This window comes from Aethalodelphis obliquidens, unplaced genomic scaffold, assembly GCF_003676395.1.
Source record: "Aethalodelphis obliquidens isolate GAN/ISIS:26980383/991018 unplaced genomic scaffold, ASM367639v1 scaffold54, whole genome shotgun sequence".
Taxonomy (NCBI): domain Eukaryota; kingdom Metazoa; phylum Chordata; class Mammalia; order Artiodactyla; family Delphinidae; genus Aethalodelphis; species Aethalodelphis obliquidens.
The window spans coordinates 486,700-505,964 of NW_020837998.1; the positions used below are offsets into that span (position 1 = coordinate 486,700).

Consider the following 19,265-nt stretch of genomic DNA (forward strand, 5'->3'; position numbering starts at 1 on the left):
AGGCAAAGCAAGGCTAATTTGCCCGAGATCACCCAGTTTACTAAATTGTGGAGCCAGAATTTGGACCCAGGAAGTCTGGCTGCAGATTCCACTCCCTTATCACTAGGCTAGACTGCTTTCTCAGAGAGGAATAACTAAGATCTGGTCTGAAGGGATCTTAAGGTTGTGGAGGGATTGCTGTATTGTAGAGTTCTAATTAAGCACCAAACAATGAATAAAACAGTGAACTGTAAAGTACCAACAAATACAATTACTCCTACTATAATGGGACATCTTGAGTTTATGTTCATTTTCATAAAGTATTCCTCTTCATTGGTTGAATTTAAGGCAAGTTTTGGACATGCTGAACATTTCTCAATAGTTTGGAATGTGCAGATACATTTTTTTTTTTTTTTGCGCTACGCGGGCCTCTCACTGTTGGGGCCTCTCCTGTTGCGGAGCACAGGCTCTGGACACGCAGGCTCAGCGGCCATGGCTCACGGGCCCAGCTGCTTCGCGGCATGTGGGACCCTCTCAGACCGGGGCATGAACCCGTGTCCCCTGCATCGGCAGGCGGGCTCTCAACCACTGCGCCACCATGGAAGCCCGGTCTCAAAGTTTTGCAGGCATTGGAATCACCAGGGTTTGTTACAATGCAGGTTGCTGGGCCTCACTCTCAGAGTTTCACATTCAGTTGTTCTTGGGTCAGGCCTAACAATTTACATTTCTCTCAAGTACTCAGGTAATGCCAGAGTGGTCCACAGACCACACTCTGAGAACCACTGGTTAGGGTTGAGGAAAGTTTTTGTCTGTCTGTCTAAAGGATTTCTAGCCTTGAACATTTTTAATAATAGTAAAAGGGGGAAAGAAAAGATCAAGTAGAGAGGAAGAGATTGGAGATGCCAAAGAGAACGATGGAGATAAATTTGGTAGACAGTGACTTGGAGGTAAGAGGGGTCATGAACATCAGTGAAGGGAGTAGAGAAGACTTTTTATTTTCTGAGAGATGAGGGAAGAAGTAGAAGATAAGAGGGAATATGGACAAAGCTTTTTAGGGGAAAAGGGAGGTGGAGGGAGCTCCTTTTGAATAACTTTGTGGTAAAATCATAGAGAAGTAGGAGGCAATAGCTGATGAGAGGGAGGGGGAGGGTGACTTGCAGAGTAGAAAAGGGTTGGAGTTGCTGCTGCAGGGAATTTAACAGGGAGTCAACAAAATGAATAAAAGGATGCTAAGTAGCAGTGGGCGTCCAGCTGAAGTTAGAATGGCTTGAATTTGAACAGTCAAAAGTCTAAGATTTAAAGGGGAACAATACATATGGAGACAGAGATGGACTTTAAAATTGACACATCTCCTTCTCCTGTAGAACAGTGCAGTTAGGGGTATGATATGTTGAAAGTTGGCAAGTGCTTATACTTTCTGAGGTGTTTTGAGAGTTTCTTTTTATATTTCAGTTAGCAAATGTTCATTTTTTCTTTAAACATCTGATTTTTAACTGTTACTCCTTCAGTTTTGGCCAGTTGTTTTCTCGCTCCAGTGGACCCCCTTCTCCATCTTTGCCTCCCTTGGAACTCATCTTTAATTTAATGTTGAACTGAATGAGAAAAAAGAATTTATATTATAGAAGGTCATTTTATAGCCAGTTTCCTAGGAAACCATATATTCCATTGAGTGGGGTATACCTATAGGCTTTAGCCTGTTAAACTCTTGATTATATGAATGCTTTAATTTCACATTTATTGCCTTGCCCAATCAACTTCCTTTTATTGTTTGTCTGAAAATGAACCTTAGAGGGCTCTTGAGAGGTTCTGATTAGAGGCCATATTAGAGGCTGCAACCTCAGTCATCTGAGGGTTTCAAATAATACCATTCATTACCTTGGGTTTTGCTTGAATGCCCGTTCTAAAAACCATCCCCTTCAAATGGTTCTGGATATTTTGTAATCCTGCATAAGACTGACAATATATTTATTTATTTTTAATGAAAATGGTACCTGCTTTCACTGACAATGTGGAACAAAGTAGAATGTTTTGCCTAAACTCACAAATGAGCACCCTCACCCTCCAAATTGAGCATGAATTAGGAGTAAATGTAAATTGCTAATTAAATCACAGAAGATTATAGCATTTCAGTATATGAGAGGCTACACTTAGGCCCCAAATCATTCCACTGGAATAGTGGCATCTAGAACTTCTTGTTCTGATGAGATATGATATCTGCATTAATTTTGTTCTTATTTTCTGGAGTTCCTGGAATGCACACACCCTGAGTATTTACGTAGTTTTAGTTTAGTGCCTCTCTCCATAAAGAGTCATCTCCCAAGGGTACTCTGTTTACTGCAGCCTTTATGATTTTATATTGCTTCATGCAGTTCCAACTTACAGGGTGTTGATGTGCAAGGCTTCCTTGGGCCTTGTAGAAACCCAGACTTATTTAGAAATCTGTTTGGTTTATGGGAGACGTTAAAGTCAGAAAGGGATAAAAGCAAATTCTCCATGTGGAATTTGTCTCAATCTCAAAGCCTAGATAATGATAAGAGAAGAAATAGCATAATAGAAATAAAGTAATCAAAATATCAAGAAAACCCAAGGAGAAAACACCTGGTCTATTAGATCTAAATGCCTAAATCTTTAAGTTACAAGTATCCCTTATGAAAATTACCAAGTTTATTTTCTAGAAGGCTGCAAATGGGAGGGAATTCAAATAATGAAGCCAATGGTCTTTTGTGTATTTCAAGCTTCCAAGGGACTTTAACCCTTCAATGATCAATTTTAGTCTCTAGTATTTCTACTAGAATTTGAACCTTAATCTCTGGTAATAATTAAAATATTACTACAGGCGGACCCCAGAGACGGGCGCGAGCCGCAGCTAAAAGCACGGACCCCAGAGACGGGCGGGAGACGCCAAGGGGCCTGTGTGCGAGCACAGGTCACTCTCCACACCCCTCTTCCGTGGAGCCTGTGCAGCCTGCCACTGCCAGGTTCCCGGGATCCAGGGACAACTTCCCCGGGAAAACGCACAGCAGGCGTCAGGCTGGAGCAACGTCACGCTGGCCTCTGCCGCCGCAGGCCCGCCCCGCACGCAATGCCCCTCCCTCCCCCCACCCTCCCCGGCCTGAGTGCGCCAGAGCCCCCGAATCAGCGGCTCCTTTAACCCCGTCCTGTCTGAGCAAAAAACAGACGCCCTCCAGCGACCTACACGCAGAGGCAGGGCCAAATCCAAAGCTGAGCTCCTGTGAGCTGTGACAACAAAGAAGAGAAAGGGAAATCTCTCCCAACAGCCTCAGAAGCAGCGGATTAAAGCTCCACAATCAACTTGATATACCCTGCATCTGTGGAATACCTCAATAGACAAGGAATGATCCCAAATTGAGGAGGTGGACTTTAGGAGCGAGAGCTATGATTTTTTTCCCTTTTCCTCTTTTTGTGAATGTGTATGTGTATGCTTCTGTGTGAGATCTTGTCTGTATAGTCTTGCTTCCACCATTTGTCCTAGGGTTCTATCCGTCCATGGTTTTTAAAAATTTTTTTTCTTAATAATTAATTTTAATTGTAATAACTTTATTATACTTTACCTTCTTTCTTTCTTTCTTTCTTTCTTTCTTTCTTTCTTTCTTTCTTTCCTTCCTTCGTTCCTTCCCTCCTTTAGACAACGAATCACCCCAAATTGAGGAGGTGGTCCCTGAGAGCAAGATTTATGATTTTTCCCCCTTTACCTCTTTTTGTGACGGTGTATGTGTATGCTTCTGTGTAAGATTTTCTCTGTATAGCTTTGCTTCCAACATTTGTCCTAAGGTTCTATCCGTCCCTTTTTTTTTTCTAAATAAGTATTTTTTAATTCAATAACTTTACTATTCTTAATTTTATTTTTACTGTATCTTCTTTCTTTCTGTCTTTTTTCCTTCTTTCCCTCCTTCCTTCCTTCCTTCCTCCCTCCCTCCTTCCCTCCTTTCTTTCCTTCTTTGATTCTTTCTTCCTTCCTTCCTTCCCTCCTTTCCTTCTTTCTTTCCTCATACTTCTATTAATTCTCTCTACTTTTTCTCCCTTTTATTCTGAGCCGTGTGGATGAAAGGCTCTTGGTGCTCCAGCCAGGAGTCAGGGCTCTGCCTCTGAGGTAGGAGAGCCAACTTCAGGACACTGCTCAACAAGAGACCTCCCCGCTCCACATAATATTAAACGGCGAAAATCTCCCAGAGACCTCCATCTTAACACCAGCACCCAGCTTCACTCAACGACCAGCAAGCCACAGTGCTGGACAACCTATGCCAAACAACTAGCAAAACAGGAACACAACCCCACCCATTAGCAGAGAGGCTGCCTAAAATCATAATAAGGCCACAGACACCCCAAAACACACCACCAGACGTGAACCTGCCCACTAGAGAGACAAGATCCATCCTCACCCACCACAACACAGGCACTAGTCCCCTCCACCAGGAAGCCTACACAACCCACTGAACCAACCTTAGCCACTGCAGACAGACATCAAAAACAGTGGAAACTACGAACGTGCAGCCTGCAAAAAGGAGACCCCAAACACAGTAAGATAAGCAAAATGAGAAGACAGAAAAACACACAGCAGATAAAGGAGCAAGATAAAAATGCACCAGACCTAACAAATGAAGAGGAAATAGGCAGTCTACCTGAAAAAGAATTCAGAATAATGATAGTAAGGATGATCCGAAATCTTGGATATAGAATGGACAAAATGCAAGAAACAGTTAACAAGGACCTAGAAGAAATAAAGATGAAACAAGCAACGATGAACAACACAATAAATGAAATTAAAAGTACTCTAGATGGGATCAATAGCAGAATAACTGAGGCAGAAGAACGGATAAGTGACATGGAAGATAAAATAGTGGCAATAACTACTGCAGAGCAGAATAAAGAAAAAAGAATGAAAAGAACTGAGGACAGTCTCAGAGACCTCTGGGACACCATTAAACGCACCAACATTCGAATTATAGGGGTTCCAGAAGAAGAAGAGAAAAAGAAAGGGACCGAGAAAATCTTTGAAGAGATTATAGTTGAAAACTTCCCTAATATGGGAAAGGAAATAGTTAATCAAGTCCAGGAAGCACAGAGAGTCCCATACAGGATAAATACAAGGAGAAATACACCAAGACACATATTAATCAAACTGTCAAAAATTAAATACAAAGAAAGCATATTAAAAGCAGCAAGGCAAAAACAACAAATAACACACAAGGGAATCCCCATAAGGTTAACAGCTAATCTCTCAGCAGAAACCCTACAAGCCAGAAGGGAGTGGCAGGACATACTGAAAGTGATGAAGGAGAAAAACCTGCAACCAAGACTACTCTACCCAGCAAGGATCTCATTCAGATTTGATGGAGAAATTAAAACCTTTACAGACAAGCAAAAGCTGAGAGAGTTCAGCACCACCAAACCAGCTTTACAACAAATGCTAAAGGAACTTCTCTAGACAAGAAACACATGAGAAGGAAAAGACCTATAATAACGAACCCAAAACAATTTAGAAAATGGGAATAGGAACATACATATCGATAATTACCTTAAATGTAAATGGAATAAATGCTCCCACCAAAAGACACAGATTGGCTGAATGGATACAAAAACAAGACCCTTATATATGCTGTGTACAAGAGACCCACTTCAGACCTAGAGACACAACCAGACTGAAAGTAAGGTGATGGAAAAAGATATTCCATGCAAATGGAAACCAAAAGAAAGCTGGAGTAGCAATTCTCATATCAGACAAAATAGACTTTAAAATAAGGACTATTAAAAGAGACAAAGAAGGGCACTACATAATGATCAAGGGATCGATCCAAGAAGAAGATATAACAATTGTAAATATTTATGCACCCAACATAGGAGCACCTCAATACATAAGGCAAATACTAACAGCCATAAAAGGGGAAATCGACAGGAACACATTCATAGTAGGGGACTTTAACGCCCCACTTTCACCCATAGACAGATCATCCAAAATGAAAATAAATAAGGAAACACAAGCTTTAAATGATACATTAAACAAGATGGACTTAATTGATATTTATAGGACACTCCGTCCAAAAACAACAGAATACACATTTTTCTCAAGTGCTCATGGAACATCCTCCAGGATAGATCATATCTTGGGTCACAAATCAAGCCTTGGTAAATTTAAGACAATTGAAATTGTATCAAGTATCTTTTCCGACCACAACGCCATGAGACTAGATATCACTTACAGGAAAATATCTGTAAAAAATAAAAACACATGGAGGCTAAACAATACACTACTTAATAATGAAGTGATCACTGAAGAAATCAAAGAGGAAATAAAAAAATACCTAGAAACAAATGACAGTGGAGACATAACGACCAAAAACCTATGGGATGCAGCAAAAGCTGATCTAAGGGGGAAGTTTATAGCAATACAAGCCCACCTTAAGAAGCAGGAAACATCTCGAATAAACAACCTAACATTGCACCTCAAGCAATTAGAGAAAGAAGATCAAAAAAACCCCAAAGCTAGCAGAAGGAAAGAAATCATAAAAATCAGATCAGAAATAAATGAAAAAGAAATGAAGGAAATGATAGCAAAGATCAATAAAACTAAAAGCTGGTTCTTTGAGAAGATAAACAAAATAGATAAACCACTAGCCAGACTCATCAAGAAAAAAAGGGAGAAGACTCAAATCAATAGAATTAGAAATGAAAAAGGAGAAGTAACAACTGACACTGCAGAAATAAAAAAGATCATGAGAGATTACTACAAGCAACTCTATGCCAATAAAATGGACAATCTGGAAGAAATGGACAAATTCTTAGAAATGCATAACCTGCCAAGACTGAATCAGGAAGAAATAGAAAATATGAACAGACCAATCACAAGCACTGAAATTGAAACTGTGATAAAAAATCTTCCAACAAACAAAAGCCCAGGACTAGATGGCTTCACAGGCGAATTCTATCAAACATTTAGAGAAGAGGTAACACCTATCCTTCTCAAAGTCTTCCAAAATATAGCAGAGGGCGGAACACTCCCAAATTCCTTCTACGAGGCCACCATCACCTTGATACCAAAACCAGACAAGGATGTCACAAAGAAAAAAACTACAGGCCAATATCACTGATGAACATAGATGCAAAAATCCTCAACAGAATACTAGCAAACAGAATCCAACAGCACATTAAAAGTATCATACACCATGATCAAGTGGGGTTTATTCCAGGAATGCAAGGATTCTTCAATATACGCAAATCTATCAATGTGATAAACCTTATTAACAAATTGAAGGAGAAAAACCATATGATCATCTCAATAGATGTAGAGAAAGCTTTTGACAAAATTCAACACCCATTTATGATAAAACCCCTGCAGAAAGTAGGCATAGAGGGAACTTTCCTCAAAATAATAAAGGCCATATATGACAAGCCCACAGCCAACATCATCCTCAATGGTGAAAAACTGAAAGCATTTCCAGTAAGATCAGGAACAAGACAAGGTTGCCCACTCTCACCACTCTTATTCAACATAGTTTTGGAAGTTTTAGCCACAGCAATCAGAGAAGAAAAGGAAATAAAAGGAATCCAAATCGGAAAAGAAGAAGTAAAGCTGTCACTGTTTGCAGATGACATGATACTATACATAGAGAATCCTAAAGATGCTACCAGAAAACTACTAGAACTAATCAATGCATTTGGTAAAGTAGCAGGATATAAAATTAATGCACAGAAATCTCTGGCATTCCTATATACTAATGATGAAAAATCTGAAAGTGAAATCAAGAAAACACTCCCATTACCATTGCAACAAAAAGAATAAAATATCTAGGAATAAACCTACCTAAGGAGACAAAAGACCTGTATGCAGAAAATTATAAGACACTGATGAAAGAAATTAAAGACGATACAAATAGATGGAGAGATATACCATGTTCTTGGATTGGAAGAATCAACATTGTCAAAAATGACTCTACTACCCAAAGCAATCTACAGATTCAATGCAATCCCTATCAAACTACCACTGGCATTTTTCACAGAACTAGAACAAAAAATTTCGCAATTTGTATGGAAACACAAAAGACCCCGAATAGCCAAAGCAATCTTGAGAACGAAAAAAGGAGCTGGAGGAATCAGGCGCCCTGACTTCAGACTATACTACAAAGCTACAGTAATCAAGACAGTGTGGTAGTGGCACAAAAACAGAAAGATAGATCAATGGAACAGGATAGAAAGCCCAGAGATAAACCCACGAACATATGGTCACCTTATCTTTGATAAAGGTGGCAGGAATGTATAGTAGATAAAGGACAGCCAGTTCAATAAATGGTGCTGGGAAAACTGGACAGGTACATGTAAAAGTATGAGATTAGATCACTCCCTAACACCATACACAAAAATAAGCTCAAAATGGATTAAAGACCTAAATGTAAGGGCAGAAACTATCAAACTCTTAGAGGAAAACATAGGCAGAACACTCACAGGAAGATCCTTTCTGACCCACCTCCTAGAGTAATGGAAATAAAAACAAAAATAAACAAACGGGACCTAATGAAACTTCAAATCTTTTGCACAGCAAAGGAAACCATAAACAAGAGCAAATGACAACCCTCAGAATGGGAGAAAATATTTGCAAATGAAGCAACTGACAAAGGATTAATCTCCAAAATTTACAAGCAGCTCATGCAGCTCAATAACAAAAAAACAAACAACCCAATCCAAACATGGGCAGAAGACCTAAATAGACATTTCTCCAAAGAAGATATACAGAATGCCAACAAACACATGAAAGAATGCTCAACATCATTAATCATTAGAGAAATGCAGATCAAAACTACAATGAGATATCATCTCACACCAGTCAGAATGGCCATCATCAAAATATCTAGAAACAATAAATGCTGGAGAGGGTGTGGAGAAAAGGGAGCCCTCTTGCACTGCTGGTGGGAATGTGAATTGGTTCAGCCACTATGGAGAACAGTATGGAGGTTCCTTAAAAAACTACAAATAGAATTACCATATGACCCAGCAATCCCACTACTGGGCATATACCCTGAGAAAACCAAAATTCAAAAAGAGTCATGTACCAAAATGTTCATTGCAGCTCTATTTACAATAGCCCGGAGATGGAAACGGCCTAAGTGCCCATCATCAGATGAATGGATAAAGAAGATGTGGCACATATATACAATGGAATATTACTCGGCCTTAAAAAGAAACGAAATTGAGCTATTTGTAATGAGATGGATAGACCTAGAGTCTGTCATACAGAGTGAAGTAAGTCAGAAAGAAAAAGACAAATACCGTATGCTAACACATATATATGGAATTTAAGAAAAGAAATGTCATGAAAAACCTAGGGGTAAGACAGGAATAAAGACGCAGACCTACTGGAGAACGGACTTGAGGATATGGGGAGGGGGAAGGGTGAGCTGTGACAGGAGGAGAGAGAGTCATGGACATATACACACTAACAAACGTAGTAAGGTAGATAGCTAGTGGGAAGCAGCCGCATGGCACAGGGATATTGGCTCGGTGCTTTGTGAGAGCCTGGAGGGGTGGGACAGGGAGGGTGGGAGGGAGGGAGACGCAAGAGGGAAGACATATGGGAACATATGTATGTGTATAACTGATTCACTTTGTTATAAAGCAGAAACTAACACACCATTGTAAAGCAATTATACCCCAATAAAGATGTTAAAAAAATATTACTACATATCTGATAGATCACATTAAATATATGACATATCTAGTTTGAGCCTTTTCAAAAGTTGTTTTCAATAACAAAAAGTAACTTTTTGTTATTGAAAACAACTTTTGTTTTTCAATATTACAAATAGTGATTTCAGCCTGAATGTTCTACCTTTCCTTTTTACATATCAGAATTTCTTAAATTTGAAATATTGAAACATCTGTGCAACATCCCATTCCTGAAAACTCCAAACCACCCTGCGAATAAAAAGGATTTGATAATGTGAGGGTAGCAATACACAGGGAGCACAGCTTGGCCTTAGGATTTTTAATGCAGTTAGAGAAATTTCTAAAAAAAAAAACACCCAAAAACCTTCCCTTTTAAAGTCAAACTTATTCACCTCGAAATTTCAATCACACTCAGTTATCAAAGTTGAGTTATTTCAGCACACAGCTTAATAGACATTTCTGTCAAAACACTTGTTGAACACAATTTGGGATTTATCTTTAAAAATCCTGGTAAATACCAACATTTCTATTAGTGCTTTCCTATTCTTTTCTGAAAATCTCTACTTTTCAGAATAATCTGATAATCTTTCTGATAATCTTTCTCAATTGTCCTTTTTTGTTCCTTCTTATTTTCTTTCCACAACAGTAGCATACTAGCAAGAACAATTCAATGCCTTTTGTGGCTGCACCCATTACAGTCCATTATGTTAGAGTCACTTTTCACCGTTATTCCAAAAGCAACTATCATCATAACTTCTTAGCATTTTGACTCCATACAATTAAAAATTGAAACTTTAAAGTGACTCAAAGGATAGTTCTTACTACTTGGTTGATGAAATGATAAAAGGAGAAAAGATGTTGAAGAGAGAGGCTGAAAAATCCAATTTAGGACATTTATGTCTTACTAAGGGAGGGAAAAGAAGCCCACTTATTCCTACTCTTTGATACTGCTAAGTACAAGATCTGAGTAAAATTCAGTAAGTTGCTAAAATTATTTACATTCTGTAAGAGTATTGGAGACGTCTTAGCTGTATCATTGATAACCTTTTGTAAGGAAGCAAAAGCATGGATTTCACTTTCTGAATAACAGCCTCTAGAGGAGAGGAGCACAGGAAAGGAAATACCTAAGAATTGAAAGGTCGACAAGCAGTCTTCAAACAACTTTGCTAGTGATCTAACCACCACATGATGTGTGGAAAACACCATGCCTTTTCCCTGGAACATACCTTGCCTAGACATTTTGCTTATTATGAGCTCTTACAGTGCGTTTGAGGGCACTTGACAAGTGGGGAAGGAGGAATCTTGAGCTACACTTCAGGACGTGGAGCTCTAATCACTGAACCATCCAAGCCCACAGACAAGGGAAGAAAATGCAATATTAAAGAGCACAAACCCTGGCTCTTCTCTCATATTCTGTAATGACTGTCTTGAGACATAAAGGAACTTTTCTTATCAATTTTAGCCGAGGATGGGACAGGGCAATCCTGAAACTAAGGGATGGCGACATAGAAAGCCGAGTCTGTTCCAGGATAGCGGCGGAAGTTCCGTAAAAAGAGGCGTCCGTCCGCCACCCAAAACCAAGTCTGCCTGTTTCCAAAGTGTTCACAGGCTCGCTGTGCCTGCTGATTGTCAGTGCATAGGAGCGGGTTAGCAACCCGCGACTGTGATTTGAGTGCGATATTGGACGCTAGTTCCTCTGTGCACTGGATGTGGGAGAACTTACACCAAGCGCGCTAGATGGGCTGGAGAAAGGCTGACTGTTTACTTCTGAACTCACTGGACTCATCCTCTTGGAAGCTAGGCGAAGCCATTTCTTAGCTCCCGCAGAGTTTGGGAGCAATGTGCAAATGGAATTGGAGCTGCCACCTCTCTTTCCTCGACTGAACCCGGGTGCGGGGTGGCAGCAGATTGGGGCGAGGCACAGTCTGGAATCCCCCTTTGTGTTCCCACCTCGACACTCTTGGGGCGCGGAGGGGAGGAGTTCGTATCCTAGGCCACTTTGAGAGCTCTGCGTAATAACTGGACGTTCTCTCGTCAGACTGCTAGGCATGAAGCAGAAGCACCACACCGCCCCCTTCTCGGGCTCCATCCCCATTCACCCGCTGGCCCTGAACTGCCTCAGGTAGTCGGGAGGCAGGCCAGGAGTCTCCACCTCTTCGTGGGCGGCATCCATTCGGCGCGCTCGGGAGCCGAGGGGTTGGGACCCATTGGCTGGGGGGCGCTGCCAGTCTCTGGAGGGGGTGTGGTGGGGGTGGGGTTTCGGGCCGCCACTGGTCTGGGCCGCTTACGGTTTGCTGGGTGGTGGGTGAGCGTGAGCCTAGCTACCGTAGAATTGCAAACAGTTGGGAGCAAGCGAAAGCGCGCCAGAGAGAGAGCGAGAGAGTGAGGGAGAGAGTAGGAGGAGACCTAGAAGAGACAGGGCAAGAGAGCGAAGGCCTGAAGACCAACGATTTGAGACTGAATGACCATGGCCGTCTCCGCACCTCCGGTGATCTCTGCAACTTCCAGCGGCACAGGCGTCGCGGGGGGCTTATTTCGGGCCGAACCCCTGTACTCGACTCCTGGAGAGCCTCCTCGTCTCACCCCCAATATGATCAACAGTTTCATGGCTAATAACCACAGCGGCAGCGCGGGGGCTGGCGGGGTCGGTAGTGCCAGCGGAGGCAGCGGCAACACCAACACCAACGAGTGCAGGATGGTCGACATGCATGGGGTGAAGGTAGCTTCGTTCCTGTTGGACGGCCAGGAACTGATCTGCCTGCCGCAAGTCTTTGATCTCTTTCTCAAGCACCTGGTGGGAGGGTTGCATACAGTGTACACCAAGCTGAAGAGACTGGACATATCTCCGGTGGTGTGTACTGTCGAGCAGGTCCGGATCCTCCGCGGGCTGGGGGCCATCCAGCCCGGGGTCAACCGCTGCAAACTCATCACCAGGAAAGACTTTGAAACTTTGTTCACCGATTGCACCAATGCCAGGTGAGATACTCGTTTATTGGCTCGCTCTTCCCCCTTTGCCCTCTTCTGCATGTCTCATTCTCATCCAACTTTGTAGAGAGTGAGTCTTAACTAGCTTGCTGTACTCTTTACGGTGTAAGACGGTGGGGAAAGAGGACTGGAAGGACTCATTAATTGCCTGTCCTTTCTAGTCTGAGCTCAGTGGCAGGGCTTGGGTCTAAGAAAATCCCGCACAAACTTCCGTTTGCGGTCCTGTACTGAAAGTTTCCAGCCTTTCTCCCATATCTTGCATGGCTTTCTGGCTGCTTGTGGTTATTTGTTAATTTCTCTATTTGGTTTTCTTTCCTGCTCTTTTGTGGCCGTATGGGTCGGATAGGTTTTTCTCCTGAACACGGACACCAAGGGCTTTCTGGATGAGTGGGCTGGCTGAGCTGTAAACTGGGCTCCTAAGCTGGCAATCCAGAACACAGCATTTGGGGGATGCAGAGGGTCGGAAGTCTAGAATCCATCCCAGAGGGTGATTCGTTCCCCATCCTGTGTGTTTGTTGTGAGAGTGCGTTGGTGTGTGGTGGTGGTGATGGTGATGGTGTGTGTGTGTCTGGGTGTGTGTGTGAGAGAGAGACAGACAGAGAGAGAGAGAGCGTGAGGACAAGTGCTCACGCCTGCTGCGCAAAGCTTCCCCGTACACGATACAGGAAAGTCGATGGAGCCTTCTTTTTTAAAGAATGATGACAGATGTCACTTTCCTGGGATCGTCCCTTTGGGTCATCTGCAGAGGGCAATGTGGGGCATGAACGCTGGGGCTGGGACCGGGTTGGGGGTCGGAGTAAAAGTTGGCAGGTTTTCCAGAGAGGATGCTTTCAGCTCTTCCCCCCAGGCAAACAGTTGGAAGGATCCCATTCCCCCAGAGAGAGGATTCCATAAATGATGATGGCCAGCTTCTCTGGTTGTAAGTGTACCTCCTTCATATCACAGCTTAGAAGTACATTATAGAAAAATAGCCATTTGCATATGTCCATAAGCAAATTTTATTCAATGTTTCTGAGTTTTTTAAAAATAGAAAAGTAAACTATATTCAAGATTATTTGATTTTTTTTAAAGACCTGTAAATTAGTCTTCTTAGTATTTATTCCATCTGCAGTCTGTTAATATCTGTTAGGATCCTAAGTACACATTTGGCAGATGTGATTAACATACAAGCCAAACCACCATCACCAGGCTAAAGGGGGCAAAGGGTTTCATTGTAAAATAGCACTGCTGTTGATCATTTTGCAGAAAACTTCTGCAGAGGTAGACTTTCTTACAATGCAACTTTAGATCATAAGATCTCTGGGTTTATGAACCAAAACTAACTCAGTTGTCACATCTGTTGTAAAATCCAAATTACTATGTATAGTTGAAGTATACTGGCAACTTGTAGACAAACTGTTGCTGACTGCTACAATCAGATAATGGTACAGAACTTACAAGGGAACCTTTTGTTTTTCTTTTTTCCCTTTGAGCAGCGTTCTCCTGTGTTCTAGCAATTAAACAGAAACCTGTTCATATGAGAACTCTTACCTGATTCATATCTGGGGCTTAAAAACCTGGTTTATTAGATCACATTTTCTTAAGGAAGATGGATGGCCTTAAAACACAAAGGATAACTGCTCCCTCAATAAAATAAGCAAATATAGGTTTTAAGAGTAGAAAGGAAATTTTATTTTGACCACAAAGCACTCTACTAATACACAAACTCAGAGGGTTACCAGGGACTTCAGATGAGGGCCATCTAGTTTATTTGTTGTCATTTGAAAAGATTTAAACAATCGCAGACCTGAAAACCTATCTTCTCTCCTCCTCCTCCTCCTCCCTCTTTATCTTCTTTTTCTCCTCCTTCTCCTCCTTTCCCCCTTCCCTCTTCTCTCTCTCTTACAAATGCCCACTCTTAAAGAAGAACAATGATTACACATAGGAAATTCTACCTTCTTTAATAATTAATTTACACACCCTTGAGCAAAATCTATGACTTTCATTTAAAAAAAAGATTAGTATTTTAATGTGATTTTGATGCTTTCCTCTGTAAATAGAAACTTTAATTTTTATTAGAGCTACTTACTGAAGGAAAAAATGATAAATTTCTCTGTATCCAGAGGCAAGTGTTCTTATACTATTTTTGGACCCTGTTATATGATGTGTTTTTAGGTTATTATTTTTATTCAGTTAAGTTTTATTTAATCCTTATCACAGCATTTACAATGCCAACTTTTTTTGGAGTTTAGATTGCTTTTGTGTATGTGCACATATAAAGGTGATAGAGAAATCTTAAAAATGTAAGAAGAAATATATTTGAGATATGATGCATGTGCTTCCTATGGCGTTTTTTTCTTTGTATTTATTTACTGCATGCATTTTCTATAATTGTGTTACAAGTGTTGCAATATATAATTGTAAAAATTTATGAAATATATTCTATGAATTCAATCTATAAATAAAGATGAAGAAAACTACTAGAAACATCTATATTGAAGTTTCTAGATAGTAAACAAATCCTCACAATTTCTGGAAAAAAACTAATTAACATTACCAAATTTTGTTGCAAAATGCCCTCATCATCACATAGTTAAAAACTACAAAATATGATAATGCTTGTAATGAATGTCTTATGACTTGAGGTAACATTATTTACAGATACGTGTACTTTAAATCATTCCCAACATCTGAATGATCTTATAAAATTGTAAATTAGTATTTAAGTAAACATTATTTCTATGACTTTTCTGTTCAGTGAAAAGAAAGATGAGGGCTGTAAATAGGAATGAGACCCAAGAGAGACAAAATAAGGTAGATGAGACACAGAGCCAGTAAGAGAAAAGAGATGTAGGATATGAGCTGAATGATGCCATGAGAGGGAGTGAAAGATGGATCAGAAGAGGTTATAGAGATGCCCAAAGGAGATGAGCGATGTACCATTGGAGACTTGGCTAAAGAGGATTGTCTTTTAGGATTCGTGACTTCCTAGCACTTTAAGTAAAAAGGGGGAAAAGTGCAAGGAAAAAGTCCGAGTGGAAACTCCTACATACTATTCTTATTTGAGAAAAGAGATTCATCTTCATGTCCTGATGGATAAATTTCCATAGTGTATTGTAGAATGGAAGGCCTATTTGTAATGGTGTCATTGGCAATTTTCTTTTCCTACATAACAAACATTTCTCCCCCTCTCTGTCAGATAACTGGGGAAGAAGAGTATAAGTCCTGATTTAGGGTATTTTAATTTGGAATGCTTCCTACACTATTCCAGAACACACAAAATAGACCATTTTCAAATTGGTCGTTTTCAAAGATCTTAAGGTATTGCCACTAAGTGGCACTTTGATTTAGCTCAGGGCATGTTTTTATTAATGCACACTGAAGAAAAATGAATGAGTAAAATACATATATAATCGTTTCTTTGACAGTACTGAAAGCCACAAAAAGAATTCAGTTTCTTACATTAAATACTTTTATTAGCTAATTATCAAAATATTCAAAGTTGTCTTCCCAGAAAAGAAGTTGGAAAATAATACCTGCCTCAGCTACTAGAGAATAGAAAGACTAAAACTCTTGACTATTCATTGTTCTATTAAATAAGTCAAGCTTTACATCACTGCAGTTGCAGAGGGCTATATAAGTACTTTTCCTTGATGCCCTTTAGCTTCAGAAATTAATTGTAAAGAAGATTATTTTGATGGTTATTAAGAAATGATAAAAAGACCCAAACCAAATAGGAAAAATTGTTACCTTGTTTTAGATCTTTGTTTTTGCAGATAAAGCACCATGATTATTTTTTCTAATTCTTGTCCAAGAGAACTTGGAGTTTTAATATCAGAGAGTGCAGGCAGGTCAGAAAGAAAATGTCTAAAAATCTCACTCTTATGCAATGGATTTTCTTTACTAAATTCTTCAAAGTTTAATGTGACAGTAAAATATTAAATTAAAAATTGGTATTCAGTAAATGTGAAAAATCAGCCAATACATTATAGTGTTATCTCTCTTTATCTACCTATCTATATAAGAGTTACATTGTCAGATTTCATGATCAGCATTTAATTTCATTTGAGGACCAGCTGATTAAATGTTATTCAGTCATTTACATATAGTTAAATGGATGCTTAAAGAAACAAGAATGTATGATTAAGAAAACATTTTAATGCATTTAGAGACATGATTCAACATATATTCAAATTAATAAAGTTCATTTTTTTAAGTAAAAATTTAAATGGTCCAGTTGTGGTTTATTGTTATTTTGACTGTGTGAACAGAACATAAATGGGCTTCCACATTAGAATAACTTTATGTGACTTATACTGACTTTTACAACAATTTAAAACTACTGCTTTCAAGTACTAGAAATATGATTATTTTAAGCATTCAATGAGTTTGGCTTTGTATTCACACTTGATGAATATAGTTCATAATCCATAAAGAATAACAATTTACTTTGAAAATTGATATTTTCATTCATAGTAAAGTTAAACAAAATCAAATTTTTGAAGAACTTGCATCACTTTCCTGGGCTAATATTTTGTATGACTTACATTTTCGGAAATGATAAAAGGTTTTAGAAATTAATCTGGGCAGTAAATGCAGACATTTTAATTCATGGGATAATGAGGGGATAGTCATGTCTGTTAAAAGTAGTCACATAGTCAACAATGCACTGTCTTTTATTAGAGAATGATGTCAAGATTATAATTAAAGCAATCTAGTCATGTGCCAGTGTACAGAACCTCCACGTGTACATTCATTTTAAATGCACACTTCTGTATAACCAACAATATTTGTATTTATCTAATACTTTAGCTGGATTTCATATTTGTCCCAAACACTCATTATTGGGTGAGGGATATTATATTAAATAAATGATGCATGGTATGATGGAGAATATCTTTGGATATTTATATATGATATTAACCTCAGTGTATAGTACATGAATGCCAATAAATAATTAAGAAGTGATGGTCTTCAGACATTGATGTTTTAGATGGTTTCATACAGGAAATCCCAAATAACTGTATAAAATATCAAGTCTGAATTGTTTGCTGCTTTCTTAAGTAAACTTATTTTGTCTTAATGAAATCTCTAGATGTTTTAAAAGTGCTTCCAGCTGGCAAATGTAATTGTGAGAAATCCTAATCATAATATATTATATTTCAGTTGGCAGTCTATATCTCCAGTGGCACTTTATCTGGTGCATTTCAAGAAACAAATGATTTAGATATATCCACTCTATACATCTCAAATATACATTAAAACTGCCCTAATTGACAAAAACTGAAAAGATCATGTTTTCAGAGAAAGGACATCAAACCTTTCCCCAAAAGGAAAACAATTAGGTATTAATGATATTCTTGTTGCATATTCAAAAGGTCTTTGGTAGCATTTTTTTCCTCCTTTTCTTCCCTTTCACCATCTCAACCTGCAAAACTCTTCACTGTCACTTCAGATCACACAATTTTAAAAAGATAAAACAACATTTAAACACATTTGCTTTGGAAGGGAAATCGAGCATTTGCACCCAATAAGCCTGATTGTGGAACTGCATGCAAATTGTGTTTTGATTTATCTCTTTTACACTTTTTTCCATTTGAATTGATCTTGCATTAATTTCACCAAGCGGCTCTGTGAGGCTGCAGATGTTGCCCTGTGTTTAATAAATCAATGAGACAGATCTGAATGAATCACTTCAGATGGATTCTCTGCTCGGTTTGATGTCTAGATGTTATTCTTAGCTTGTTATCATGACAGATGCATTAATGTTCCCATACACTGCCAACAATGTCAAAGAGATTGAAGCTTTTAAAGTGGCTGCATCCTTTTTTACATTTTCTGCTAGAACAACTAAATTTATTTTATTTTATTTAGGAATCAGAGAAAAATAACGAACCAATCATAAGTTTCTTCATGGGAAAGATTGTTAATTTTCATGCTACGTTAACTCTTCCAAAATGGTGGAAATCAGTATCTTAAAAGCTAAATATAGTGTAGCTGCTTAATAGTGCCTCCACATTAATATGTAATCATGGTAGGAAAAATGAGAATTAGTAATATATGATTGGGACACATTGAAAGTGTCACTATAAATAGAATAATGCTGTATCCAAATTGATTACAGAAGGGTGTTAGTTTTTAAATCCTTACTAATAAGCTTCTTGTTGGCTTAATGCAGCTGCAATATACTCTTACCAAGGGATTTAGAACTCCTTCAGGATTTAATATTTCTTTTTAGTAAGAAGGAGGCAGCCTGTGCATTGTGTATTTATCATTTCCTCACTTTGCAGTGCTGAAAATCTTAGAAAAGTTTATTTCATTTTAGTATGTCTCAGCTATTTATATTTTGGGTAATTATTTGTAAATTACAAATCATTCAATAACAGTAAGTGCTACTTTTATAATTTAATTTCTTAGACTATAGAAAAATATATGCATTCCAAAAGGAACTTCTATAACTCTAGTGAAATTTATTACCTACCTGCATTAAATATCATCACTATCATACTTTGTTTCATTTCATCCATGGCATCATTGCCTTGGTTTTTGGAGAGAAACAATTCTGTTAATTGTTGTGAAGTATTTTGAGTTTAATGTTATCAGTGTTATAACTTTTTAGTTAATCTCTGATGTTTGAAAATACAGAT

The 19,265-nt window shown here is 38.9% G+C and overlaps 1 protein-coding gene across 1 annotated transcript in view; it reads left to right on the forward strand.

The window, feature by feature from the left end:
- The first annotated feature begins 11,953 nt into the window (after positions 1-11,953).
- The window catches only part of DACH2 (dachshund family transcription factor 2), a 644,364-nt gene continuing 637,052 nt past the window's right edge, over positions 11,954-19,265 (forward strand). Inside the window, exon 1 of the mRNA XM_027086062.1 lies at positions 11,954-12,630. Coding sequence (XP_026941863.1) covers positions 12,116-12,630 — 515 coding nt within the window. The 5' untranslated portion in view covers positions 11,954-12,115. The remainder of the gene's footprint in view (positions 12,631-19,265) is intronic.